The 27,952-nt window shown below is 41.1% G+C and overlaps 4 protein-coding genes across 9 annotated transcripts in view; 1 reads left to right on the top strand and 3 right to left on the bottom strand.

Moving 5' to 3' along the window:
• The window catches only part of LOC124297156 (neuronal calcium sensor 2), a 97,991-nt gene extending 84,685 nt beyond the window's left edge, over positions 1 to 13,306 (bottom strand). For both annotated transcript variants that reach the window (XM_046747862.1, XM_046747863.1), the window contains exon 1: positions 12,345 to 13,306. The gene's annotated coding sequence lies outside the window, so the exon portion shown is untranslated. The remainder of the gene's footprint in view (positions 1 to 12,344) is intronic.
• Positions 1 to 13,561, bottom strand: part of LOC124297154 (neurocalcin homolog) — a 109,156-nt gene extending 95,595 nt beyond the window's left edge. Inside the window, exon 1 of one of the 2 annotated variants that reach the window (XM_046747857.1) lies at positions 13,328 to 13,561. The gene's annotated coding sequence lies outside the window, so the exon portion shown is untranslated. The remainder of the gene's footprint in view (positions 1 to 13,327) is intronic. The other variant, XM_046747856.1, reaches the window with a different exon arrangement.
• A 1,214-nt stretch (positions 13,562 to 14,775) lies between these two features.
• On the top strand, positions 14,776 to 25,633 carry LOC124297158 (probable small nuclear ribonucleoprotein Sm D1). 3 transcript variants are annotated; one of them, XM_046747868.1, is made up of 4 exons: positions 14,776 to 14,939; positions 24,161 to 24,237; positions 24,376 to 24,573; positions 24,743 to 25,633. In XM_046747868.1, the coding sequence occupies exons 2-4, from the start codon at positions 24,168 to 24,170 to the stop codon at positions 24,823 to 24,825; spliced, it is 351 nt and encodes a 116-aa protein (XP_046603824.1). In that variant the 5' UTR covers positions 14,776 to 14,939; positions 24,161 to 24,167; the 3' UTR covers positions 24,826 to 25,633. The 3 variants fall into 3 exon arrangements, with proteins under 3 accessions (XP_046603824.1, XP_046603823.1, XP_046603822.1); XM_046747867.1 differs by lacking the exon at positions 14,776 to 14,939 and adding an exon at positions 23,453 to 23,606; XM_046747866.1 differs by lacking the exon at positions 14,776 to 14,939 and adding an exon at positions 23,809 to 23,944.
• LOC124297149 (NEDD8-activating enzyme E1 regulatory subunit) lies at positions 24,869 to 27,888 on the bottom strand. 2 transcript variants are annotated; one of them, XM_046747849.1, is made up of 8 exons: positions 27,688 to 27,888; positions 27,322 to 27,486; positions 27,023 to 27,205; positions 26,447 to 26,942; positions 26,243 to 26,376; positions 25,978 to 26,180; positions 25,764 to 25,900; positions 24,869 to 25,502 (listed from the first exon to the last, which is right to left on the bottom strand). In XM_046747849.1, the coding sequence occupies exons 1-8, from the start codon at positions 27,753 to 27,755 to the stop codon at positions 25,272 to 25,274; spliced, it is 1,617 nt and encodes a 538-aa protein (XP_046603805.1). In that variant the 5' UTR covers positions 27,756 to 27,888; the 3' UTR covers positions 24,869 to 25,271. The 2 variants fall into 2 exon arrangements, with proteins under 2 accessions (XP_046603805.1, XP_046603806.1); XM_046747850.1 differs by lacking the exon at positions 27,688 to 27,888 and having other exon boundaries at positions 27,023 to 27,194; positions 27,322 to 27,480.
• Positions 27,889 to 27,952: the final 64 nt, after the last annotated feature.

The following is a 27,952-nucleotide window of genomic DNA, read 5'->3' as shown; positions in this document are numbered from 1 at the left end:
CCACCGCAGGGGTGAATTAGGGCAACGTTATTCCGTCATCGAATATCAGGGCGTGTTCGTCGAAAACAACGAAGCTGACAACGGCGATAACGCCGTGGTGGTGGATAATATAAACGGTGGATGGACAGGGGCAGGGGGAGGGGGAGGGGGAGGGGGAGGGTGTAAAGTAAGCCTAGGTCCATCCCTTCCGGCGTCCTTTAACGAACCTTCGATCTGGGTACCAGATATGCTCGACATTCGCTGTACGAGGAGCCAGCCGTCCAGCTAGTGTCGAGCTAATATCACGCGACGAGCCTGTGTTCGCGATATATAATGTTTATCACAGTCACGCACAGGGTTCTACGTACACACAACTCGATGAGAGCGAGAGTCGACGCAATAATGTCATTATTCCGTATTGAAAAGAATGAATCTCCCAGTGTTAATTTGGATACGTACTTGGTCAGTCTGTGCCTAACGCACGTCATTTATCGTGAGACAAGAACGTCGGCATAATTACTACTACTTTCAACTTGTGCGCTTGTCATTGAAATGCGAAACAAAACGTTCGGAATTGTACGAAACGATAGGTGAAATTCGTGTAGTTATTAGTCCAGCCAAAATAGGTCTGAATTAAAAATTTTCGGGATATGGCTGAATTTTTGTGCTTCTACGGGTTTTTGACCCTCAGGAACTCAAAGCTGAAGTCATTTTTGAGCTGCACGGCGGGCGTTTCGAGAAAACAGCAAAAATTTGATTTTATTTTGCATTTTCGGTACATCGCATCGTGTAGAGCGGAAAATTCTACATCGAATTATCTCCTCACATGTCGGAAACGGAATCAGATTAACAAATTATGAAAAAAGAAATTCTACTTACCGACGGCATCTGGGGAATTTTAATAAATTTTTTTTTTTTTTTCCTCAATTTTGTATTCCGACTCCGTTCCCGACACACGAGGACACGATTCGATGCAGGATTTACCGCTCTACACGGTGGTCAAGTCATTTTTCATCTACAGATAGCAATTTTTGAGGAAAACACAAAAAACGTCAAATTTTGTCGTTTTCTCGAAACGCCGGTTATGCGGCTCAAAAATGACTTCAGATTTAAATTCCTGAGGGTCGAAAGCCCCGAACATTTCGTAATTCGGTCATATCTTGACCGACCTACACCGTTGAGCCGTAACTCGGTATACGCGGGTATATGCGGTACATTATACCGAGTGTAGTTTAAATGGTGTAATTTTGGAAATTGCAGCGTTTATAATCGTGAACCGAGTGAAGAGCGAATTGAACGTCTAATTGTCACCCACACCGACACCCGATTCTCTTTCTTCTCCCGATCCTCGCAACGTGGGTGTAACATCCACCCTTCGCCCGCGCACCGCGCCGCGTCATCAATGCCGTATTGTCAGGGAAAATAACCATCCGGCAATACGCAAGTAACGTACAACACACGCGCGCGTCCATTCGTGCACCATCGCTTATCACTCGTGTGTAAAAGTCCGAGAGCCGCTCTGATCGAATAACCAAGTAATTCAATTTCGTTTCAATCGGATTAAATTGAAGAGTCGAGCTCTCGAGCAGCAGCTGCAATGACGAGCTGCTATCACCGCATAGAAATATACGATTCGATCGAATTTCGGGTAATTACTTGTACGGACAGACTGCCGCGGTCAAGTGACCCGTTACGGGGCCACGATTCTCATACATCTTACACCCGTGTCGCGGTCCATGTACGTGTACATATGGTACAGATGCATATTGCACACATGTTCTTAGCGTAAACGTTAATTTGTACAGTTGCGTATGATGCGGTGAAAGTATTACGCAGCTCTGTAACGAGTAAACGAGTAAGCTAATTAAACTTTTACGCTGCGTTGTATAAAAAATTAAAACGAACAGATGTAAACGATCCGCAGTATCGAAACGGTGTTATTTTGCTAATCCTGTAATTAAGTACAATCTCGGGTTGGGACGGTATTTCAGGTATAGATATCTTTGAAAGAAACGAGTGTACTGACTGAATCGTTGAAATTGGTAAAGTTCAAGTCCGGATATACGAGAGTAAGAAGAAGAATTGTCTTCGGCTCTTTTGTACCTGCGAGTACAAACGAAACGGACGTATACCAATAATGATCCACGTATTACTTCGTACGCTTTTTGGAATCTGAAATTGCCCGACTTTTCCAGGCATTCCAACCTGAAAATAGAATTTTTCCAGTAACCTTTCAAAAAATCTACCGCTGATCGATGACAATTTCTTCGCACATTAACACTGATACTTTCAATATTACGTCTCAAGTATCTTACTTTAATGACTATCAATTCACAAACAACGGCCTGTGATTTTCCATAAGAAAAAAAAATGAACGAAGGTTCGGTACTAAGTAATGTACCTGCGTAGAAAGTATGGAGCAGCGCGACGAAACAAAATCTCAATTCCATTTTTTTTTTTTTTTTTTGATTATCGAAATCGATAGTAGTTCGTATTGGATTATTGAATCACTAGTACCTAGAATTACGTGCCCTTAAGATCATGGGTTCAAAAACGAATCGACACGGAGAGTACCGGTGAGGCGATATAAAAATGACGATAGGTATATGGTTATCTGCTTTTGCGACCGAAACTTTGAAACCCGAAGCCCTTGGGCCCTCCAAGGCGCCGGTGGGTCCGAACAGCTCTTACAATTAGTCTCTTACCGGCATTAGAAAAAAAGAGACTGTTCTTCCTCGCACAATTCACAGCGTTTAAATATTATTCATCATCCTATTCCCAAGGTACTTTGTTCGACAACGAATTTGTATCTTCGACAGACTCAAAATTCCACCGTAACTATCGAAATTTCCAGCTTTTCCCTACGCGTAGGAACCCTGGCTGTGTACCAGCCTCCCAGGAAACGAGGCATCCGGGCTCTGCTGTACGAGCTAGCCATCGTACGGACACGCGATGTCAGCATTTGGATCGACTGACCTTAGGGCCCCGGGAGGGTTGGAAAAGGGGCGAGATGGCGGTTTGTACTTCCTGCAGCTAACGTAAGCAGGGAAGGGATCGAGTGGCCGGCACACCTTCGCCCCACACCGTGCACATACGCGACACATCTCCCGGGGAATGTGAACAAAGTTTTATTTTATCGCCTTGAGGCATTTTATCGCCTCGCGCGTGTTTGCAGAATTATTACAGGCATTATTATACGTGTATGCATTCAGGGGGTAGGTTGAGCACGGAAGTTGAATCGCACAGCGGTTCGATACTCTCGAAACTTAGGTGGGAGCTGGGGTCGATTACCGCTGCTGCAGTTTCAAAGATCGATCCAACTTTGAAAATTTCGATTCATTTTTTACAACAGATTTCAGTTTATTACGATCGAAGTTAGTAACGCAATCGTAAAACATCACTATTTGCTTATTTTTACACCGACTTCGAAGAAGCAAAGACTTCAAAACTTGAGTAACATATGATTTGCATTGTTACTCTTTACCGATTTTCAAACAATCCCGCAATCCCAAAGAAACGATATTTCCTCAGCACGACGCGTTGTACGACAACGTTACCTACCAACTTCAGCGTGGTCATACTTTGCGGTTCGCTTTTTCATTCAAACGTTACGTGACGTTTCGATCGAACGAACGTTTCACCAAACAATCGACAAGAGTGGTACTTCAGCTCGTATTTACGCAGGTTGCAGGCATCCGTATCTGCATTTCAATTCGAATTTCCGTTCAGGTTCGATTGTCGCGGCGTGGTCTGTATTTAAAAACCCCCTCGGCGACTGTTATAGATTTATGCAAACGATGAAATGCCGGACGTTTCACGGATGGGAAGACCTCCGTCCGTCTGGAAAACGGCGGCGTTATATGTATACATACGTGTATATACATATATATATATATATATACACACGTACAACTACCTGCTGTTTCGGTATGCAAAAGTTTAATCGCGGTAGATATACAGTTTGAACCCGGCGGTCGGTCAATTTGCGGTTCAACTGTTTGGAACGTCGGTTGCACGCAGTTAACACTCAAAATGTGTACACAATATACACACTCCAAAGTATACACACCTTTGTTTTTTTTTTTTTTTTTTTTTTTTTTTTTCAGAACAAATTTCACAGTAATATACGGGTAGGTGAAAGGTTTCCTCCAGGAACCATGAAATGGATGAAAATCACAGACTCGAAAATCGGTTTTCAACTCGAATGACTTTATCGTGCATTTGGAATAAAAGAAATTGTTCAAAATTTTCTTCTAAATCTTGTTATCCCTTACTTGCCTCACTTCTTCAGAATCACGTACTTGCCGGACCGAAGTGCCATGCTTTACATCGCAGTGATAAAAATTGTTACAAAAAATAAACTGTCGTACATTTTTACTTGAAATTTCTATTAGAACATGTCGAAAGCTTAATTCACAGGATCGTGTAGTTAATATAGTCAAAAATTTAATTTAACTAGCAGTAGTTTAAGTAAAAAGCTGGCTACTTTTACAAAAAAAAATTCATCAACTTTTTTATTTTATAACATTAAGGGCTTGAATTATCAGCTGAGCCGTTCAAGTACTTAAAATTAAGGTAAAAAAAAAGCCTCGAGTGGTCTACTACACCCCGAAGTGGCAAGTAAGGGTTAAATTTATCTTTGTATTATCTTTAAATTATTCTTTGGCATCGACTAAATATACCCACATTATACCCATATAATAACGTGTATGGTATACGTGTATCTGCGTAGGTTAGTTATATGCATATAATATTAAACACTCACGCACAAGTTGTGAGTATATAATAATAAATTTTCATTTGATAACGAGTACAAGATAACGAATCTGTAAACACCGCGCGAGTTACACAGCGAGCAAACGAATTCTCCGTAGAGATTAAACTTCCTTCGCTATGCGTGCCTATTCAAATGCGTTATCTTCACCCCACACATCCATCCCCGCGGAATACCTACGATACGCATGCATACGTGAATGTGCGTGCGTGCGTTGCGAGGCATTAAACCCACGTAAGTTATTGACAAATGATCTTCAACGCGTATGAATTCATGTATGTAAACGTATCGTACGTTTCGGTGCAACGTTATACACAGGCTGGAGGCACCAAAAAATTCGAGCTTCTCAAATTTCATCTCATTAAGTTCCGTTCGCTAAGCTCCGTGGAACGAGAGTTCCTTTTTCCCCTCTTTGACTTCGACCGGAACACAGCGAGCAAGTTCGATCAGCCTCGATATCGCACCGCGCGTGCACGATTTCTACCCCTGTTCGTTCGCTCGCAGCGCCGATCAAAGAAATCTACCGCGGCATGCCGATGTTTCGGATTTCGTAAACTTTCGTTCTTGTTCTCCTCTGTTTCAGTTCCCTCTCCTCCCGTCTCGGACGAGCTTTCGGCTTCGAACACGGAGGAATTCGTACGCCCTGTATTACGCGACGATCGCGGAGGATCGATCGGCGTGCATGTGCAGAGGGCAATGCGAAGGGAGCAGCTCGAGAAGCTAGACGACTCTCACGCAAGTTAAACGCCGCTGCCACTTGTTGGTCGCAGGTTAGGGAAAAGCCAGCCGACAGGTGTTGTGCGGTTCCTTCGTTAGCCAGCTCGACTAGATCGAGTCGAGGAGTGGTGGTCGGAGGTTCGGTTTCGCGACGCGACGTCGTGCCAGCTCAACCTTCTCCCCGCTTCTTCCTCGAGGTATAATTAGACCCCGGGATGTACGATGTCTATATACCTGTTCGGCAGTTGGTACCTACAATGTCGCCGAATGGGCCGGGAGTGTCGGTTATAGTCGCGATATATAGCCGACACCTTAGCCTAATAATAAACGCCGTTGCCAAAGTACAAAGATGAACAGTCAACGCGGCGTGCGAAAAGATTTTTCAGGATACGTGGAGGAGAGTGAAGTTCGTAACGTTGATGTAACGATTCATTTTTAGCAAAAGGCGTCGTTTCACAAATGCAAAGTCGTCTCAAATCGAGTAACCTATTTTTAAAAAGCATTTCGGAAATTAGACCTCTTTAACATCGATCTAAATTTACAAAACAATGATTTTAGTTTCAATTTTTTTACTATAACGTTACGGTAACTTCGATCTCGGGGATGTAGCGGAGATTGTTGCGGCCGATTGAATTTTCGCCTTTCGCAACGCGATGCTGATCCTGCGTGATAAATGAATTAAACTTCGAATTCTTCTTCGACTGCGGATGTAAACATAAAGGGTTTCGTAAATAAAACAGGTAATATCATTTTTACGATCGATTATACAGATACGATCGTATCTCTCTATTTCTAGCGTATATAACGCACCCGAATGACCCCGGTTTTATTCATTCAATTTTATTTTACTGGGTGCCGATATGCGTATAGATGTGCAGACGTTAATTATGTTTTCCAAGCAGACTCTAGAGAAAAAAATCACAATCATTTTGCCGCAAGTTATTTGGAAGAGTAGTTCTATGCACCAATTGTACGATCTTTCACAATCTTCCCATCAACTTTAACCGCAGACGTTTACCAGACGGTTCAAATATATACAACACTCTCACTGCAGATTCAGTACGTTGCACGCTTCATTGACTGTGTAATTCAAGCTAATTATAACCTCATTGCAGCATATAGGCAACGTAGCAGACTTCGCGGCGACTTCGAATCAACGGTTAAACGAGAATTTGGAGAAGCAAAAAAGAAGAGGAGAAAAAACAAATTATATAAAGTATAGCCTTACGCTTCCTCAACGATCTACGTCGTCGTATGTAATGTAAAATGCTTTTTTGCCAGCATGCGTCTCGGAATTGAATTTCAAACTTCACGGCCTGGATAGACGGAGAAATCGTCGGCAAATTTTTACTCATCGCGCGGAAGGACTTTGCAAACAGATCATTCGCCGATCAGGGATCGTCGGCGGGACTTCGAGGATCGCACCAGCCACGCTGGAAAATCTTCGTCCCGGGCTTATCTGACATTAGTCGTATTGGAGGGGGGGGGAGGGGATATTATAGAGCTAGGGGCCCGAGGCGCGAAAGGATTGCCGACCGCGTGAGTAAAGTCTGGTACGATCCATATCCTGCATGAAATCGAAGGAATGGATAAAGGCCGAAGTGTAAGAGACCAGAGCCTCTCTTTCTCTCTCTCTCTCTCGCCTTCTCTGCGGACATACAGACATCCGTTTACGCCGAAGAAGAGGAAGAAGAATATTAAATTCTTTTTCTACACTTCGAATCCTCGCGGCTTTGCCGCATTTCTTCCACACATGCCGCTTGTGACGCTCAACTTACCGTTTCCCGGACGCGGAAAGATTCAATTTCGATAGAAATTTTATTCTTGCGTGGTCGTCGGATCAAATGCTGCGACATCCAAGTATTGTTGTATATTACACAGGCCTGTCCGTTTATTATTGTATCTACATCCCGATGAATTTTTTTTCCCACATTTTCTTTTCTCACATCTCAGGTAAAAGAAGTTCTCGTGTTTTCGTATTCACACGAGTTTGCTTGCAACACGCGGCTCGTCGTCGTAACCTTTTTTTTTCTCCTCGTTTCTTTTTCTTTTTCTTTTTCTCTTGTAGCTACCCAGTCCTCGAGTCAAGCAGAATGTGGCTAACAAACTCACTAATTAAAAGCAACAGCAGCCCGCGGCGGAAGCCGGAAACATCAGATACTGCTCGAGCGCAAAAATTAGCCGAGGACAAGGTTGTGGCTTCTATAACCGAATAACGTAATCCCGTATCTTTCCTCGACTACGTTTCGTCGTATTATCATGTATACCATAATTCTTTTTCGCTCTTCTGATCGTCTGAATAAAACATACAAGCACGAGTGCGTGCAAACGGCTCGGAGATCGTTGAATATTAAACATTCGGGTCGCTTTTTTACTCGATATATTTAAAAAGCAACGGAGCTTACGCATTGTTGCAGTCGTATCTGCTTCATCGTACCTCGAAATTAAATGGTCCGATATTGAATAATCTACATCAATTTAGTTTTATTGCCGGATAAGCACCCTGCACGGACCTGAAACGAGAGCCCATCCAAAGTCCAACCTGTGACTCGTCAAGATTAGACAATTGAACTGATCGCCGTTGCGTTTCCCGTTATTATCGCGTTCCTCAAACGACACATCCATCGTACACGTATGCCTATGCAGTTGTTATCGCGCCCGCTATTTTTTTCTACGCCAGTGACGACACACATGTACATAATACATGTCTTTCCACGAAGAGCTCTGAAATAATATTATAATGCACTTCCCAAGTACAACATCCAGGCGTAAGCCAAGTATTTGTTTTTCTTCGACACGTATTTTTGTAAGCCCTATTTTTGTGCTCACAATACATATCGCAAACTCCGTAACATCGTATAGCAGATAAATAATGTACACCAAAGTGAGTCACTGAAGAATGAATGACGATGTTACACGTGGAGGAGATGAAAAGTTTTTATTAAAAAGAAAATACCCGATCCGTAATGCCGGGCGGAACAAAAATACGAAATCGAAACGGTAAAACCGAAAAACGAGAGAAGGCGACAAAGGTTTGACGACGTGACGTGGGTGCAAACAATGCCGGTCTTATAATACGTATGTACTATTTATGTCGCGTATGCAACGCTGGACGTGCACGTATGGGTATGACATAGACATAATACGGCAGCACAGAGATGATACTTTTGATTTCCGAGACTGATTGAACGACGACCGAGTCTCGTCTGTGTTTACGCACGCCTCCGGGAGCCAGCGATTCTAATTCTAATCCCACGTAGTCGAAATCGGTATGTGTGATGCTTTGTTTTTTAATGTGTTTTCTTTTTTTTGTTTTCGTTCTTTCTTATTTACAACCTTCGCATAGCCCGACCGGTTGTGCTTGAAAAAGGAATGTGAGAATAAAACACAAAAAAGATGAAAATACCCGCGGAAATGTGTAAGAATATAAATAATGAATTCTCGCAAATAATGCGCGATAAAGTATGATAATAATTATTGGCTGGTCAGTGCGGATGAAGAAACTACACGCGTGGTAAATATATTTTGCAATAAATTCTCGACGATGATTGCGAAGTAATTTTGTCGCGTTATAAGCTGTACGCGCGGATATAAAGTTGGTGTTTCAATCATCGACGGACATTATAAACGTATTACATTAAATGTATGTACATATGGGTTCCTGGTACGTAAGCTGTACGAACTATAGAAACATTTGACATCATCCTTCACCGCTTGCGTGATTGATGGATAAACGTAAAGGAACGAACGAACGGAGAATGGAAAGAAATATGGAAGGAAGGAAGGAGGAACCTTAGGTTATACATGTACGCGTATCTTCGTATCTCCGTATCTCTCTATCTCTCTACTCTCTTCGAACGTGTCTATTTTCTAAGAACCCGTCTCTCCGTGGATTATGTATCTTCATTTGGCAACATCGCTATGGTAAAATAAATTCATCTATCCATCCATCCATCTCTATGTACGGATAATACACAGATAAAGATACGTGTACAACGTATGCGCGAGTAGGGCGAGCACCTCCGCATCGTGCGTTGTAGCGAATAGTTTCGCTGGATGTTACGTCGAACTTGAAAAGCTTGACGTCATCGCGGGTTAATGACGGAGAACCGACATACGTGCGAAAACATGTATGCGTATAACAATATACTGTCGTTGTACGTAAACACGGTGTGAAGAAGACCTACTAGCGACGTTATTTATATACATATATATATATATATATATATAATGTAGCTGCGGCACGTTTACACGATCTTGAGAATATACACGTGTGGATACAGCGTACATGTATAGTAACACACGATGACACGTGTATAATAATATACCATACACCTTAAAATTTGGCGTACGAGGAATTAAGAGACGGGATGCTGACAATAAGAGTACGTACTTCGAGTGACGGAGAATGAAGGAAAGATCAGATAAGTGGCGCCGTGAATGAACGCGGTGCATCGGGATTTTCGAGAGACTGTAACTTTTTTTCCGCTCGCTGTTGGGTATACGTGATATACCTACGTTTAACATATGTAACGATAAACCACCGACCGACCGCCGTACGTGAACCACACCGTAAAAAATTACCCAGTTTGTATATCAGATGTGTGAAAATATACGATTACCCATGTATATAACGTTTTTATTTATAACACATTATACGTACACACGTTGCATGCACATGTATTTACACACGTGTGTACGTGCAGCCTTGTTAAATTATATCTATGACGTCACAGACACGCACACACACACACACGCACGCACACGACGATTATTAACGCGTTGAAATGAATTTGCTAACTTGGTATAATTGTACGCCGTGATATATTTTTAATATGGATTCACATGTAATGTGATTCACTTGTGACGTAAAAATGTTGTGGACGGGCAGTTGCACGTAATAATATATTCCTTCTCAAAGAAACGTAATATATGATTTAAATACAAATGCCTTTCGTCGAAAGGGTAGTGAAAAGCGAATTTCGAGGGAGTCGCACGATTTAATTGATACTTCATCGTTATAAGTCTGCTGCTGCAGTCTTGGATACGGAGATATACTTACTCAACTTTTTTGCATTGATTTTTATTTGATATTTAGGTTCGGCTACCCTTGAAAACTTTCCCTAATTCGATATATGTATCCGAATTAACCGGCATTTGGATACGATTGTTCGTCATACGATACCCTGTGATGTAATTATTGCTATGACGAACCGATACCCCTCTGTGGATATAGAAACACACTGAATTCACTCGATATTGATATCGAATGCCCAATCCGCGTAATTTGGTGGATTAAAATTGGGAGACGTTGGCTAACCAACCCAATCGCCTTTGCGAGAGGTTGTTTCATTCGTGACGTACAGCATGCGTTACTTCGACAAATCGACGAAAGGCGCAAAATGATACGACAGCAATTTAGAAGCTGCGAACAATTCACAGTATAATTATAATAAATTTCGTCAGCTCAAAGGGAAAAAGTAGGTATATTCGAGAAGAAGATAGAAGAAACAGCGTAGGAAAGAGAGGTAAGAGGAACAACGAGGAAGGACTCGAAAATGCAGGGCTGCTTGTTGAGACGGTTAGCAGCTACGTCGTTACCCACGCTTGATTGGGAGATGGAAAATGTGCAAAAGGCGAGCCATGTGATTCTCTTGGGGTAGCCTTTGGATTTTCAATGAATCGTAATCGTCTTCGTTCGTTCCGCGTACTGTAATACGTATAACTGTAATGCGAATTGCTGCATGACCCCAATTGAATTTAGGTACGAGGGAATTTATTTCCTTTGTTAAAAAGTGAAACGCTCTATTAATTTTCATCTAGGTATATCCGATACATAATGTTACGTGATACGGTGCGTGTTACTTTCCGCGAAGCGCTTTCCATACTTACGGAATGAATAATTTACATGTTTAATGACTGTATCACGTATAATATGATGTATTCAATACCGTGGGATTCTATGTCTGCGAGACTGAAGTTAGCAACGTTAACGCAACAACGAAATATTAAGGAACAAAATTTAAAATTAAGACCGGCAAAGCGCAATCATTCCGTTTTATCGCCCTGGCAACCTCAATAGTGGTTTTTAAGCAGACCAAAGATCCGCCTTTCGTGTAAAAAATTTAACATGCATCATCTCAAAGTGCCGAGGGAACCTTCGCTGCGGACACTTCAAATAGTTGTACGGGATACGGGGCAACGTTTTTCTAGTCTGACGCGACGACGAGAAAATAATGCGGCGTGGTTGAAATCCTCAAGTAAGTTCTTCGCTCCGAGGAATTATATTCGTAGACGTACGTCATGCGAATCTCCCTCGAAGACGTGCCAACCTTATCTTTACACACCTCACACCGATATCAACGGGTTAGAAAGTTTATTTGCCGTTTTAACGACAGTCGAAACTAAACGAAACTCGAGATACACCAAATAAACACGTACTCTCGATAGTCGCAGGTAAGTTTACCGAATCGCGGCCCCGTAACAAAATATACAAAACCCACCACCTCTTCCGCCCACGCTCTCAGGATTACCGCGCAAAGAGAGGAGGTGGAGAAAAGAGAGAGAGAAACGTGAGAAAGTCGGTAATTAACAAGGAATGAGAAGAAACGATCGCGATTCTGGAAAATCGGTCTCACGCCTGTAAGTGTAAGAGTGTGCTGCGGATAAGAAGGCTAAGAAGAAAACGAAAAATAGAAGCATAGGTAAACTGTAATGGATAAGACCGAAAGAAAAATTAGTTTTCTTATCGTCGAGCACCTGGGGGAATGATGCGTCATCGCGCGATTGTCGAGGTCGGCGTAAATTCGATAAACATGTAGCGATTAGCAGGTAAAAATAACATATTTAATAAATAGGTAGGTGTGGAACTCACCATCATCGGCACCGATGAATTACAGATGAAACAACAAACAGCGCAGGTAGATCGTGGAAGCCGGCGACGACGCGCACGCACCTTTCGAACTCGTCGCATAAATATCAATGATTTGACAGTTAGAAATCACACTTTTTCACTGGTTTTTCCTTCCGTTTGTTTTACCTCGTTCTCCGCTTTCCGCGACGTGGCGTCGATGCAGGGTGAAGCGAAGAATTCTTTTTTATTTCTCCTCGCGTACTTTCAGAAACACACACGCAACTTCCTCCGTAAAACATGCACAAGCTAACGGAGGCTCATTCAGACTTGGAAGATATTCGCAGGGATGTCCACTCGATATTTCTACGGGAATACTCACTCATTCATACCTCGATCATCCGGCCGATGGACCTCGCCGAGTAATAACAAACAACAACAACAACAACAACAACAACACACACGCACACAGACACGCGCACATACACACGTCCTGATAAATCCGGGTGTGAAAAATTTTACCGAAGGGATGCCGAGAGTTTGAAATGACGGAGGGGCGGCAGGGGGAGGAGGAAAGGGGTGACGATAGAATAGACGTGCAATTAATCCAGAAGTCGGAGGGAGGAGGAGGAGGAGGAGTAGTTACGCGATACTCGGAACGCAGTTGTCTAGGCACGTTAAAACGTTTCTGTGATGTTCGAGAGATACGGAAAATTTGTCGTGTATACACGGCGTGTACGCATTTTTGGTGAGGTGATTTATTTGTATACGTTGGCGGAGGATCGGGGCAAGTCGTCGACTGGATATTAAGTTTGGCCCCCCTCCCGTCCGTCGAACGAAAGAAGAAGGGTCGCCGATTTTGAAGAGAGGATGAAAATAGGGAGAAAGATTAGGAAAATGCGAAGAAAGAAACGAAGGGAGGAAATCGGGCGAACGGTGATAAAATAAGGAATCGTCACGTTTTCTCGATATTATTTTATCGCCCGAGGGACACACTCTGGTCGTACCGTAGGTAATATGCGGGGCTTGAGTTAGGCGGTGCGATGCAATGCATAACCCTACTAACCTATGCACGATACGTCGACCGGTTGTCCGCGATTACGTAAAGGAAATTTCAAAACATTTTGCGACACACAAACTCATCCAGACATTACGACAGTTGCCATATTGAAATTTTCAGCCAGCCGAGACCCGAGACCGTGCTGCCGAGTGACTCCGAGATCCGACGTTGACTCGGTGGGCGGCGCCTCGATCGCCTCCCCTCCCTTCGCCACAGCGACGACGAACGACGCGCGGCGATCGTTGGCTGGGATGACGCCGCGTCGCCGCAGCCGCGGGAACAACGCCGCGCGTCCAATCAATTTCAACTTTACACCGACGCGCGCAGCCGCGCTCAAAGTTTAAACTCGATTTACGCCGAGGCCGGGATTTGCCGATGGTAATTGCACGGAATTACGAGCGGAATTGGTAGCTCGTAGAGCTCGGAATCGAATGATCGTCGTCCGATGTCGCGTATGTTACGGGTATGCTTTCAGCGCCCTGTGCGACGATGACGAGAAATTTGAAGGCCTGGAACGGGGAAGCAGGTTTGGAGAATGGAATGAAATAACGAAAGAAGAAAGCACGAGTGAGTTGGAAAAAGATCCAATCCACTTCAACTGGACTTCTGCTTCCTGTAACGAGTTTAATTTTTGAATTATCTTTCAAAGTTCAAGTGTCCACAGGTCTCTGGATCAGCGCAAATGTGTGATTTGTGTCCCTGCGACTCTGGGTACCCACGTAAGTCGCGTCCGCTACGGCTACGTGGACCTGTCGCCGTATATGTAATTTGCAACTTGCTCGCGGGAACGTGTATGTACCACATGGCTACGTCTATGTAAACATAAACCAACTTCCCTAGGTATAGGTATAATGACATTATTCTTAATGGTGTAACTTTGCGATGTCCCTTGGTAGCCCGCGGATAATTACAGCTAATTGTATAACGTACGCAGAAGGTCAACCCGGAGGGAAGCTATTTACAGAGGCAAACCACGCTGCGTACTCTGCGCTGATAAAGTTTACTTTTCCAAATTAGAAATTGTATTTTTACACAAGGGACGTGCTCGCCATCGTGTGAAAATATTTGAAATTCAACAACATCGTATTGTAGATAATACGCTGCAGTATTTATATTATGGTATAACCTGTACGAGAAAAGAAAACAAAACGTTCGATCCTGGATACAAAATTCCTTTTTTTCGCTTAGCTCGTAATAAATGTTTAAAATTTCCAATTTGTGTAAAATTATAATGCTTTGCCGAGATAAAGCGTGTGATCTATTGCAGTGAGTTTTCGCACGACTGTACGATATGCAAAAATCGGTGTATCCATTTATCGTTTTATCCGAGCCCCCCACCTATCCTGCGCTAGAATTCTTTTCACGCGCTGTATCGTTTGACGTGGGTGCGTGCCTCCGGATGCGGCAGCGACTCCGATCGGGCCTCAAGGCCCCCTCGAGGATTTTGCTGACGTAGACGATGACGTCACACCAGCGTGAGACCGTCGGGACATCATTGTCACAGCCGTACGCCTCGGCGATTCTGGGTAGACGTGATTAGAGAACCTCAAGTAAGAAAGGTGAAAAAAAAAAGAAAAAAAATTAACGTATCGAGATCACTGCGCCGGACTCTCCAATGACTTGCGGCTCTCCGTATACATGTATAAACGCATACGCAGTTATACCGAGGTAATAAAAATACAGAAACTTCGACCGTCAATGTAGGTACTCGTAAACAAGTTTTTGGAATAATTCTAACCAGCTAACGGACGTCGAGGAACCATGGGTAAACGATGCCGACGGTTTTTGTGGTAAAGGTGAAGGACCAGAATGAAGGAGAGTCCACGTTTATGGTATACGTAAAGCGGGAGGCCTTTAAGGTCCCGCTGACCTGGCATGTCCTATATATATTTCGTGACGTCAGAAGCGGGGAAATCGCCCGCACAAATCCTGATAAAACGGGGGTATGAATCTGACTGGGAAAATTTTTAAAAGATAGCTTGAATAAAATTGTACGTCTGTATCTCAGTCACTACTATCGCAGATCACTGATAACGTCTAATAAAAATAATGATGAACTCAATAAAATCACGTCGCCTCAAAGATGGCCGATCGGGCTAGCGACTTGTTGAATATTCACCGTTTGTACGATATCAGAATTTCTTTCACTTTTGCCAGGGAGATACAGACGTACAAAAACACACACGTAATCCGGGAAAACCTATAGCACCAGTCAGTTTTCTGTAAATATGTCACGATTTGTGCGGGCGATTTTCAGGTGACAGGAGCCCGTTCTGATGCACGAGAAGTCTGTAATTTAGTTCAACGTTGAACCTCCAGAAGCGCTGTAGTCGACCGAAGCGGTACCAGATGGTAAAATGACATGGTAATACGCACACGTCCTATGTTTCTGCTAAAGCAACAATCTGCAGTGCCGACGAGAGCATAGGCTTTTAGGTGGATACGAAAAAATGTACAACTCACTCAGAATAACCGTTAGATTTCGAAATTCGTGCATATTATAAGGCATCGTTGGGAAATGGTAACATCAGTTCACAATCGCGGTAACTATTCGTAATCGCACGTAGCCCGACTATACGTGAACGGGGCATTCCATGCGAAACCGACCAACCCGTGACCTCGACCAATTTTTATTCTATTGAAAATTTTACACTTTCTTGTACCTGCCAAAAGCAGTCTTTCTGAAATATTTTAGATGTTTGTCTCAACCCATCCAAACACCATAAATTTATCAAAATATCGCACAATTTTTTTTTAAATGCTCATGGCTTTTCCAAAACCCGATATTAAAATAACATACTGTTTCTTTTCTCGTTTTGAGTCGTAGTTCCGCAAAGAAAATTATTCTTTTTTATTTTATTGAAGGGTTTTGGGGCATTCTACATCGAGTACGCACCACTTAAATCTACCTTTTTTCATCGATTTGATAGAAAATCATTAACAAAAACGAAAATACCTATCCTTTAATTTCTGTTCGTCGAAAAGGCAGATATAAATGGCGAATAATTGACATAGAATGCCCCATATACGCTCCGGATATCCTCATCTAATAGTAGCATCAATGTCCGCAAAATTGTCATACTTACAGATTATTGACCGAAAGATTAGATGCGGCAGTAAAATAAATACCGAAATTGCAGGAAACACGCAAGTATAGGCGTGAGGGTTTAGGGTTGAGATGAAAAATTGTGCTCTTGAACAGACCATTATTTATTTATTTATAGCAAATATGGAGGGGGGGGGGGGCCGGTTGATAATCGTCCGAGCCTGTTTTAAAGATTACCCTAATACATACGCGAAATTGTTTCTGAACCGGATGTGTTTAACAATACTAGAAATACATCCCGCAAAAAATCTATGTCATTGTACATACATACAATTACTGCATACAACGGTTCGAGATTCGTGGCAAATATTTTACAGGGCCGATCCTTGTTAAAATTCTGATCAAGAATTTGCTTGCCAATTTTTTCTGTTTTTAATTCTCAACAAATAAGGATTTCATACTTTATTTGCTTCGTTTCATTTGTCAATTACGCCTAGTTCTGAATGATGCTACCAAAATTTTTGGAACGAAGTTCCTTATCGCTCGTTCACCGTAGGGGCTAGGCGGAAAAAAACGACAGCAAAAAACCGACACTTTTTGGCTATAGTGCTCGTTTGGTATAGTGCGCGCGATCTCCCTCTCTCTCTCTCTCTCCATTCCAGCGTGTGCGCGCGCTCTCTCTCTCTGTCTCAGCGCTTGGGGTGGGAGACGGCAGCAGCGGTCTCTCTCACTCACAGCGCACGACTATACTTCGCCCCTCTTTCTCTCTCCTACAGCGTACAACTATACTTTGGGCCGCAGCGCGCTCTCTCACAGCGTACGTCTATACTTTGCCTCTCTTTCTTTCTCATAGCTTTCCCACTTTCTCTCTCTCTCTTTCACACAGCGCTCGGAAAGAAAACAAGCGGCATCAGTATAGCGTCTCTTTTTTTTACATTAGACGAACTACCTGAAAGTTACTCATTAGGTGGAAATCGTTATAAAACTACATACCGTGACTTCTCGTAGATGGTATACGCTACGGATACGCTAGCGAGTTTTGGGTTGGTTTCTGCATCGTATACGACCTACGAAAAGTCAGGGTATATGTTACTGTTGTACATCAAATCCGGCACAATCCTATAAGATTTCACAGAAATTTGGAACTCTCGAAGGAATCAACTTCTTTGGATTCCGAGTACTATCCCTCACACCCCACTGTCCCCACTATCCGCGCGGCCGTCACTTCTGCGTTTCCTCGCGTACCGTCCACATTCACTTTTCGCGGCGAACGAAGCAAACGCGAGTGTTTTGGTAATTTGCCGTCTCACAAGTTCTAATCACGTGCAAATTTTCACGCGGCCAGTGTGTATACAGATATTTGTTACAAACAACAATAATCTTGTGAGTGCAACAATGGATGAGTTACGTCGCACGGCTGAACCGAAAAAAGGTTAAATTTGACGCACCGACGAACGAATCGTTCGTTGCAATGGTAAGTGTTTTATACTGCAAATTTCTGTTATGCAATTATACATATCATTTACAAGAATCCTGCCAAATCTGCACTTGCTATGCAGGGTGATTCGTAATTCACAGCAAATACTTGACAGGGCGAATCCTTGTCAAAATTGGAGTCGAAAGTTCCTAAGAAATTTTTCGGGAAAACGCCTTTTTTCATTCAAAGAAATGGAAATTTAATTTTTTCGGATTTCTGTTTCGATCAACCTTTTAATTTCTTGGGTCATCGTCAGAATTGATATCGAAATTCCCCGGTTAATTTGTAAATAATTTGTACGAAAATTTTTTTTTCACAGCTGTCTCGGGGGGGTCACTGGAAGTGTAAATTCAAAATGGCGACCAAATCATGCTTATGCGTATATTCGAAAAATGGTTTTTTTAGGTTAAAATGGTTTTTCTTGAATAACTCGGCTGGTTTTGATTTTACAGAAAAACCGTCAGAACAAAAGTTGTATTAATTTTGATTCTCTACAAGTTTAGTTCCTACAGTTTTTCTTCCAGGATCAAGATTTTTGGAATTAAACCTGAAAAAAGCGACAAATTCGAAATATTTCCATTATCTCGTTTATTTTCAACTTAATGGCATAAATGAATAGCAACAAACTTGTTGATAATCAAATTCTGAACAACTTCGGTTCTCACCTTTTTTTCCAAAAATCGATATTTTCGGAATTTAACCCGAAAAGGAAGGATTCTCCGTCAACACGGCCACTTTTTTTTCGACCCATAATTGGTTAAATCAAAGTACTACTAAAAGGTGCTCTGCGTGAATTTTTTCAGATTTTGCAATTCATTATTTGAGAAATTGCCGTTTTTTTCTTCAAATGAATATACACTACCGTTCATAAGTATGGAAACACTCGCCCCAGATTGTTCTCACTGTACCCATGATGCTCATTGTATTTCTACGAAAATGTACACCGTTGAGGAGTGGGGAGGGACTTCCAGCATTTTCATAGTATAGAAAAAAAATGTAGAAAACAAATCGTCTTGTTTACGTTTACTTCGAAAGAGTGGCGTTCGAAAGATCGTCGTTTTTTTGACATTTGTTTCGATCGTCGTTCTGTTATACATTTTTCAAAATATTGAGTAACCAAATTGTATACGTGTTTCAAATTTTCTTTTCTCTGTTCTCTTCATATATAATCATTTTGATTTTTCGTTAGGAGTGTGCAGAACATAAGAATTGCTGAATGCTTCGTTGCGAATACCACAATTTTATCGGAGCCTAGATTCGAATGCTCGGAGAGTTCAATTATTATAATCGTACGGTAATTTTCTTTTCCGATAATAGGAGAAATTTACACGTGTTGACATATACCCTAAGTACGATGCAAATATGCGAGAAATTTTAAATCTTAAGGAAAATAAATATTACGACTGTTATTATTTCATCATATAAACCATAAAAAGTCAGTTGGAACGAAATTTAGGTTCTTGAATCAGAAATATCATTCTGACAAAAAATGACCGCGTATTTTCCAAAACAATGAAAGCTTTTTCGAAGTGATATGTGAGCATAAAAAGTCAAAACCTATTTCTACGATTTTTTTTTCCGAAAGCGCCGAGTCATTCAATTTTGTTGCAAAATGGGCGCGCAGTAAACTCGAAGAATCAATATCTCATCTCCGGTTCTATTTGACGTAGAAAAATGATTCACAGCACATTCGCGAGCAGGGAGGATAAGCTTTCGTAGAAAACTTTGGTTTATCCGGAAACATTGAACATTGTAATTGTTATTAACGAACGAATTGTTTAATGGTACCATTTTTTGGCGAGGCTTCTACCATTTTATACATTCTGTAAAAAATCTTTCCGATTACAAATAATCCGTCGGGTTTGACGAGGAATTTCCCATTCGTATTCATTCCGAACGACCATACGTTAGATATCTGCTATCGGTAGTAAAATATTGAACACGGTGAAATTTAGAGTGATTCGTAAAAAATGAATATCTTAATTTCAAAAGAATTATCTCAACTTTTCGGATTATTCAAGATGATCAAAATTTTTAATCACACTATTCCATTTCATCAGATTCGACCATTCACTTTTAACATTTTTGGGTATAGTGAGATGGCGCGGACACATGGTTATAAGAGAACAGAAGAGGACCCATGTATTTGTATGTGTCTTTATATGATAAGGAGGGGAGAGCATGAATTCTCTGCCAAAGTATATTTTTATCGACAAGTACTAATCATGTTATGGATTCTGCATTGAAAAAGCGAAACAACCAAATAAACACGCTTATATTTTACAGGATAATCCGTCGTAACCGTTGGACGGACGCAATGTCACATGCCGCGAGGAGATCTTCGTGGAGTGGTGAACTATGTTCGAATTACATTACTTCGCAAAGGATGTTAGAAACTCCCATCAACCGGGAGAAGGAACTGTTTCGTACAACCCGCAGCTTCATAGTTACCTCGAATCTCAGATACTATTTCCTTGCATTTAATATCCCAGAGGGTATAAAAATAATCCTCAACGTCGATGTCAACAATTGTTTCATATATCCATAGTAACATGAATAAAGTGTTACAATATTATATATAATCATTTTTTGAAACCCTTTTCACTAGTAAAATAGCTTCGAACATAAAATTATTTCATTATTGTCAGTAGAGTTGTGTGTAACAAGCGATGTACAATTCCAGAATGATTCCAATACAGTAATACCCCGAAGTTACGCTATGGGTCGTTCCGGCATTGACGGCGTAAGTCGAAAAAAACGTAAGTCGGGGTGCACGTTTTATACAACTGTATAATGTACATATATATATATATATATATATATATATATGTATAAATACTCACCAGAGATAATCATGTATGTACCTCATAGAAAACCTCTGAAGAAGAATGAGAAATACTCTTTATTTTGGAAATAGAAAATGTTCGAGCACAGTCGTCTGCCGACACAAAGATTTTTTTTTCTCGCGCACAGTCACTATCCGTAGACTGAACGAATAATCGAATACAATGTAATGCACGGACGGAAAATAAACATGACCATTCAAGTCTGCCGACAAGGAGAAGCGGAGTTGGGCGGGGGGGCGGGGGGGGGGGGGGGGGGGGGGGGCGACCGATGGCGTAACTTCATAAAACGAGACCACAACGATTCGTACCCGTTTTCTTTCAATCGTATTTTTCGAACATATTTCCAAATATTTACAAATGGTGAATGGTGATATTTATGAAATCATTTTGAAAATACTTCGTGCTGTGTAAAATTAATATTGCGCGATATGTTTTAATGTATATGGGACATTCTTTTACAACCAAACACCTTTGAGACCGACACATTTTTGATTCAGCTGAAATTTTTTTTGACGAGTTCTATACCGAAAAAATAGGGATACGTATTCGAGGATTTTTTATTTCACATATTTCGTAAAATAGAGGGGATCGAAAATTTTATAATTTGGTGTTTTTTGGCTTGGAAGACTCACTTTCAAAAATTCATAACGCCGATTCTATTTGAGCTGGAAAGTTCGTTTTTTTCATCTCAAAGCTAATGAAATGAATTTTATTACAACAATTCTTTCATTAACGATTATTCCGAAATTTATACTGTTATAAACAAATAATATGTTTTAATCGATCTTTAACAATTGCCCCAACCTCGTAGCGAGTTCTTAGCACAACCATCGTATTCTACGTCAAATTTTTCATCCATAACGTATTTTGAATTGATGGAGAATACGATGGTCGTGCTGAGAACTCGCTACGAGGTGAAGGCAATTGCTAAAAATCGATTTAAACATATTAATTATTTATAACAATATAAATTTCGGAATAATCGTAAATGAAACAATTGTTGCATTAAAATTTATTTTATTAGCTTTGGTTTGAAAAAACGAACTTTTCAGCTCAAACAGAGCCGGCGTTATGAATTTTTGAAAATGAGTTCTCCGTGCCAGAAAACACCAAATTATCAAATTTTCGATCCCCTCTATGTTACGAAATATGTAAAATAAAAAAATCCTAGAATACGTATCCCTATTTTTTCGATATAGAACCCGTGAAACAATTTTAAGCTACATCAAAATTGTGTCGGTCGATTTTTATCTAAATCTCTCCGATTCGTCAAAGAATGTCCCATATTCAAGGGTGTTTCACGGAACAATAAATTGAATTTGCTATATTCACCGTAAAACTATCAAAATAATCAGTTCGGTCGTGATGCAATCGCTACACACATGACGTCATCATTTGCATGCAAAATTCGGGTCAACCTGGTGGTATGGTTACCGACTCAGATTCAGGCCTTTTACCGACCGCGTTTTGTCTGATATTGTGTTGCGCTACTCCCCGGTGGAGAGTACCACCTTCGAATGGTTTAGAACCGAGGAAACTTACGCAGAGGGCGCTTCGATCAATTACAACTTTTAGATCCAGGTCAGCGGCACCTTAAGGAGGCCTGTAATAAAGCTGGATAAACATCGAGAACATAATGGTTGGAAATACGTTGTATTATTGTGCCTATGCATATAAGGCGCAAGTTAGTTTGTCGGGATACACCGAGTCATTCTTCGCCTCCCCACCTCTCGCTTTCATACATGATTCATCGACGATGTACGCGACCACTTACGCGCAAGTTTTGTTATTCCAATACGATGTTTAAAATCCAGACGCGTTTTGCATACGCGATCACCTCTGTAATAGACTGCAAATGCAATAATGTATTAAGTGCCGCGATTCGCGAATCTGGGTTCACAATATTTTACACTAATTTTACACTTTCATTTTAACGGATTTATAATAGCGTATGACATATGTTAATTAACATGACCTGTATAGATATATGGTTATACTCATTGATTAATTTTCGTTGAAATCAGAATGTGGGAAACAGTTGGCGGTTAACATTATGTACGTAAGCTCGTAATATTTGTAAAAGCTTGTCAGATATATATTAAACAGCATTGAACGAAGAGCTCTACGACCTACCTAATAGTAGGTATTGCGATCGATCTCCGTACGATGAAATTATGCAGGACTAACGCTTGCCTAATATAAATATTATGGATAATATGTCTGATGTGTACGTCTTATACAGCAGCGTAAAGCACACACGCTGCGTAGCCACTTACACGGACGATAATCATCTGTCGATCGACAACTTGCAATAAACTTATCTAATTTCTCCCCTTGGATGGATACGTATAACGCATGATGTGCAATGCATACGTATGTTGTACGCTGGTATAATACCTGCGTTTTATCGTGATTAGTAAGTGCAGGGTGAGTGCAGATGGAATACGCCGTGGCCATTTGTGGCAAAACATCGCGTGCACCGAACTCAACCGGGCTTATGACAATATGTGTAACCTTCCGTAGGTAGTTCTTCGTCGAGCGTGCAGATGAGTTCGTCTAGAGGAAAAACAAGCACATCAATTAGTAGTGAGTAGCGACGTGAGTGACTTGAGTTAAATACTCCTCGGCGATTAATTATATCCACGATGTTTACAACAACTCGTATATACATAATACATACAGGCATATGAAGAGTTATGCGTTGATGACCCTTGTACAACTTCACGCATCAAGGGAAATCGAAATAAAGTTGAAAAAACACTTGTGTGGGCGTATCATGGATATCGTCAAATAACAAAATTGATTTTCCAACGTTCTGCGAGATACCTCATCAACTTTTGGAAACTGGATACGTAAGGTAAACGTTTGAGAAAATTAAGATGTATCAATTGGTATCTCACGAAAATTGTACAATCGACAATTCTGTGTAGACAATATTCAGAACTGTGTACATATAATTCGAAACAAAATTCGATTTTCAAACCAAATTTGGCGTGACTTGATTGTCGAATCGAACTTGTTACTCCGTGAATATAGACACAAAGTACAGTTTGTCGGAAAATCCGTGTTCATCGAGTGGCGCTGCTTTCAACGCGTCCAGCCCGCCGAACTTCGGCCGTTGAAACGATGTTTATGGTTTGCCGGTGCTTGTGAATTTTTATACGAAAAATCCATCGGCATCATGAAATTAGTGAGGTAAAAATTTGCCGATAATTGTTCATTCCGTCGATCGAAGTTTTGGATTGCTATAAATTCGGATAGTTTTTTTTCTTAACTACCGTGTGATTGTAGATACTGATTTAAATCCCGTACCTAACCTGCCTCTATGAGTGATGTTGCAATTACGTTACGAACACCATTAATGCAATGAGTGAAAAGACACTGGATTAATTGGGATATTTCGTGTTTCAGATTTTTGATGAAACTCAGCCATGAGACGGTTACGATAGAACTGAAAAATGGCACCCAAGTTCACGGAACTATCACAGGTTTGTAAACATAACCTATGCCATTTGACTTGACACAATCAAATCACAGTTGGAATAGCGTATAGAGCAGGCCGCTTCTCTTTTGTCTCCAAGTGAAATAGTTTTTGCAGATGTATGACAAAAATGTTTATTTTTAAGGTGTGGATGTAGCCATGAACACCCACTTAAAAACTGTGAAGATGACGATAAAGAACAGAGACCCTGTACAACTCGATACGTTGAGTTTGAGGGGAAACAACATTCGATACTACATTCTGCCTGATTCCCTTCCCTTGGAAACTCTGCTTATTGACGACACGCCCAAGGCTAAAGCAAAGAAGAAAGAAGCCGCACGAGGTCTTTATAGTCATTCAAGTTTTGCGGCCTTTGTGATCAATTTTATTTATGTTTTAGTATTTTCTGTGACTAATCTTCCTTGATTCAATTTTCGACACATTCAATCCAGACTTTGCAATAGTATTCTAATACATATCGATGATTTCTAATCCTTGTTTTTCTGTACTAGGTGCGGCTCGTGGAAGAGGCCGTGGTGGACGTGGCGCTAGAGGTGGACGTGGAGGTCGTGGCAGAGGAAGAGGCAGGCGATAGTGTTTGAAATAGTTGATCCATTGATGATTTTTGAGAAACGTAACGAGGTGTTGTATTCTGCGATTTCTCTTCCCACGCACCTCGGTGAATTACACCACTGACCAACGTTTTATATTCTTAAACAAGTCTAATACCAATGCATTCTAGTTTAAGTTCGATAAAAACGTTGATATTTCACAGACATGAAGTTAGCCTGTAAGCCTTATCTGACGTAATAATAAAATGAAATTCTTTTTTTTTTTTTTTGTCAGGAACAATCATCAAATCTTTTTTATACACAAAAGCATTTTCGTATTTTTAATTTAACGATATTCATTCATCTTTTGGCGTGTGTTACAGACTAGGTAATTTAATGCTTAGCCAAGTTGTATGGAAATAATGAATTTTATTTCATGATTACGTGATTATAGTATTACGCGGTAGTATTGCAAGTTTTCTATTACTACTCAAATAAAGAAACTAGCCGAATTTGACGTTACCGCGTCGTATATAAAAGTGTTGTGGATCGGCTTGCATTGATTAGTTATGAATTTTATAGTCTCCTGCGCAGCTAGCCCTCCTAAGAACGCCGACACCGAATGTAGTTCAGATCCGCCGTAACGGCAAAATTCATGGACGTAGTCATCCTTGGCCAATGGCCCACAACCCCACTCCATCAGCAATTTTGAAATACAGGCCTGAGTACACATACAAACGTAGAAATATGTTACATATTATGAAAGCTTTGTTCCTATTGGTATGGTGGCCCTAAAAACAGATTTGAAAATTCCTGTGTTGTTGAGAATCAGAATTACACGATTATAAAGAATATACTTGGATCTAATCCCAATTCTGTTCGCACACATCCCAAATGTGATAAGTACAGTTATCGCTAGTTGAAACATACTCTACTATTTACAAATTTTAACTTTGCTCTACGCTAGGCTTTGAAATAGTACCTTAAGTTTCACAATATCTGGTTCAACGTGATCGTCGAATTCGCCTGGATACGAATTGTATTCCACCTGGAATTTTTCGATCCCTCTGAGTACCACGTAGTACACCATCATACTTTCAGGATTTTCTAGACTTTGAGCTAAAAGAGTCAACATTATTTACATGAGCTATATACAGCTGAAAGTAAAATATGAATGAAATGAAAGTAAGGCGTACCCATTTCGCTGGCATCCACAGTTTTTGGATCATACTCATCCGCTATACAGGATCCCCTTTGAATGTAAATGTTAGAAGCATGTCTACAAAATAACTTGACATCTTTTTCTGTTATCGCATCCGAGGGGCGACCAATCTGTCTGAGCAAATGGACTGTTCTTCGCCAAACTGCTTCCGCATCTGCTGCGGCTTGTTTGTGATACCTGAAATTTATTATACATTGAGATGTCCGTTCGGCACTTACATTAAATTCACGTACACTCACACTTGTTGCAGGGATATATATTTTTCTGTATCTGCCGTCATGTCTGGTACAGCACCTTTGAGTGGCAATGAATTTGAACCATCATTCTCCATGAAGTCTTTTACAGCCTTGGCGATAATCCAAAAAGGTTTACTCTAAAATTTTCATCATTATGTTTTGTTCGAAATGTGTCGAAGTGCTCAAACAAAAAAGAAACGATACTACCTTGGCGGTAAGGTTTATACAGCAATCGTCATTCAGGACCTCCATGACGCTGGGAGGTACCTCGTAACGACCAACGCTGGTATTAACAGCTTTGATTGCTTCCTCAAAGTTTTCCTCATCAATAGGATTATCGTGCTCATCTTTTCTAATACCACTCCTGATCATATCTCTTAGCTGCTGTTTCTCCTTATAATTCTTTGGTACATCCCCATTCTCAGATATCCACTTTTCAAGGTATTTGTACAAAATCACAACATATGGAACGTGAGTGTGATCCTTCAGGTCCAGTTCGTCCAAATTTATTGAATCAAAATGATTTTTCAATGTTTCAAACGGATTGTCCAATCGCAAATCAGGTGTCTCGTTGTCCGGGTGAGTTTCTATCACAGTATGTTCTCTGGTCTGAACTCGCATGTACGCGATAAAGCCCAGGCTTCGGCAGACTATCAACGGGATGTCCAGGTCCCACAATATTTTTGACAAGCGAATTAGACTCCTGGAGGCAACAAGATATAGTAAAAATATGGATGATGATCATTACTTCAAAAAAAAAGGTAGCAAAATATTGATGCATACTTCTCTGGGAGTGCAGTAGTGATAACGACGGTGAAATTATTGAAAAAGTCTGGGCTATTTGATAAGATTTGTTCAGGGCCCTCGTCAACGTAATCGCCACGTACATCGGAGTTTAGTTCAAGAAGAACTTGAGTAGCTATTTCTGCCCTTGATTTTCCAACACTCTCTGAATCTAGAAAAAAACTGATGAAATTATATTAATTACAATGCGATGTTCACTGTATCACGCATTCCCTGGAGTGACCAAACTTTAATCTTAGCATCGAAAATACAAACAAATAATTGAATGAAGGACTGACTTCGCTCCAATATCATCGTCGCTGATCTTCTTGCTGTCGATTATTGTGAATGCCCCAATACCAGGCAAGACGAGGGATTTCAAGATCTCGGTACCCAGCCCGGTTGCATTTATCAAACAGACGTGCGCTCCTTCGAGGGCAGCTTGTCCGTGGTCGCCCCATAACCTGTTATTTGAAGCGATGACTTATTTAAAGAATCATCCGAGAGATGCTGCTTCTCAATTCAGTAAAATGTGCACATTTACCGAGCAATTCGTACATATGAATCAGAGGCGAGTTTACATTTTACCAAATTGAGCCACAGGATAGAAGTCATAATTCATTTTAGGCATAACCTGAAATGTCTTGCGATAAACATAACCTCACCTTAGTTGACGGTCGTATTTTCTCGTTCTCTCGGATTGTTCAGGCGATTTCGGGCTTGGCGATGCCATTTCGCGTACATCTAATTAATCCGCTGCTGACTTTGGTTCAATTTCGCTTTGTAAAATCATTTGGTGATAAACGAAACGTCGAAGTGGCAGATCACTTACTTTTTCGCCACTGCGACAACCCGGTCAGATGGACGGCGAATGTTACGTTCGAATTTCAAAATTTGAATTTGACGCGCGGGAATGCCGCTGCGAATTGT

This window comes from Neodiprion virginianus, chromosome 2, assembly GCF_021901495.1.
Source record: "Neodiprion virginianus isolate iyNeoVirg1 chromosome 2, iyNeoVirg1.1, whole genome shotgun sequence".
NCBI lineage: Eukaryota > Metazoa > Arthropoda > Insecta > Hymenoptera > Diprionidae > Neodiprion > Neodiprion virginianus.
Note: the sequence above shows the minus strand (reverse complement) of the source record. Positions and strands in the feature narration are given on the sequence as shown.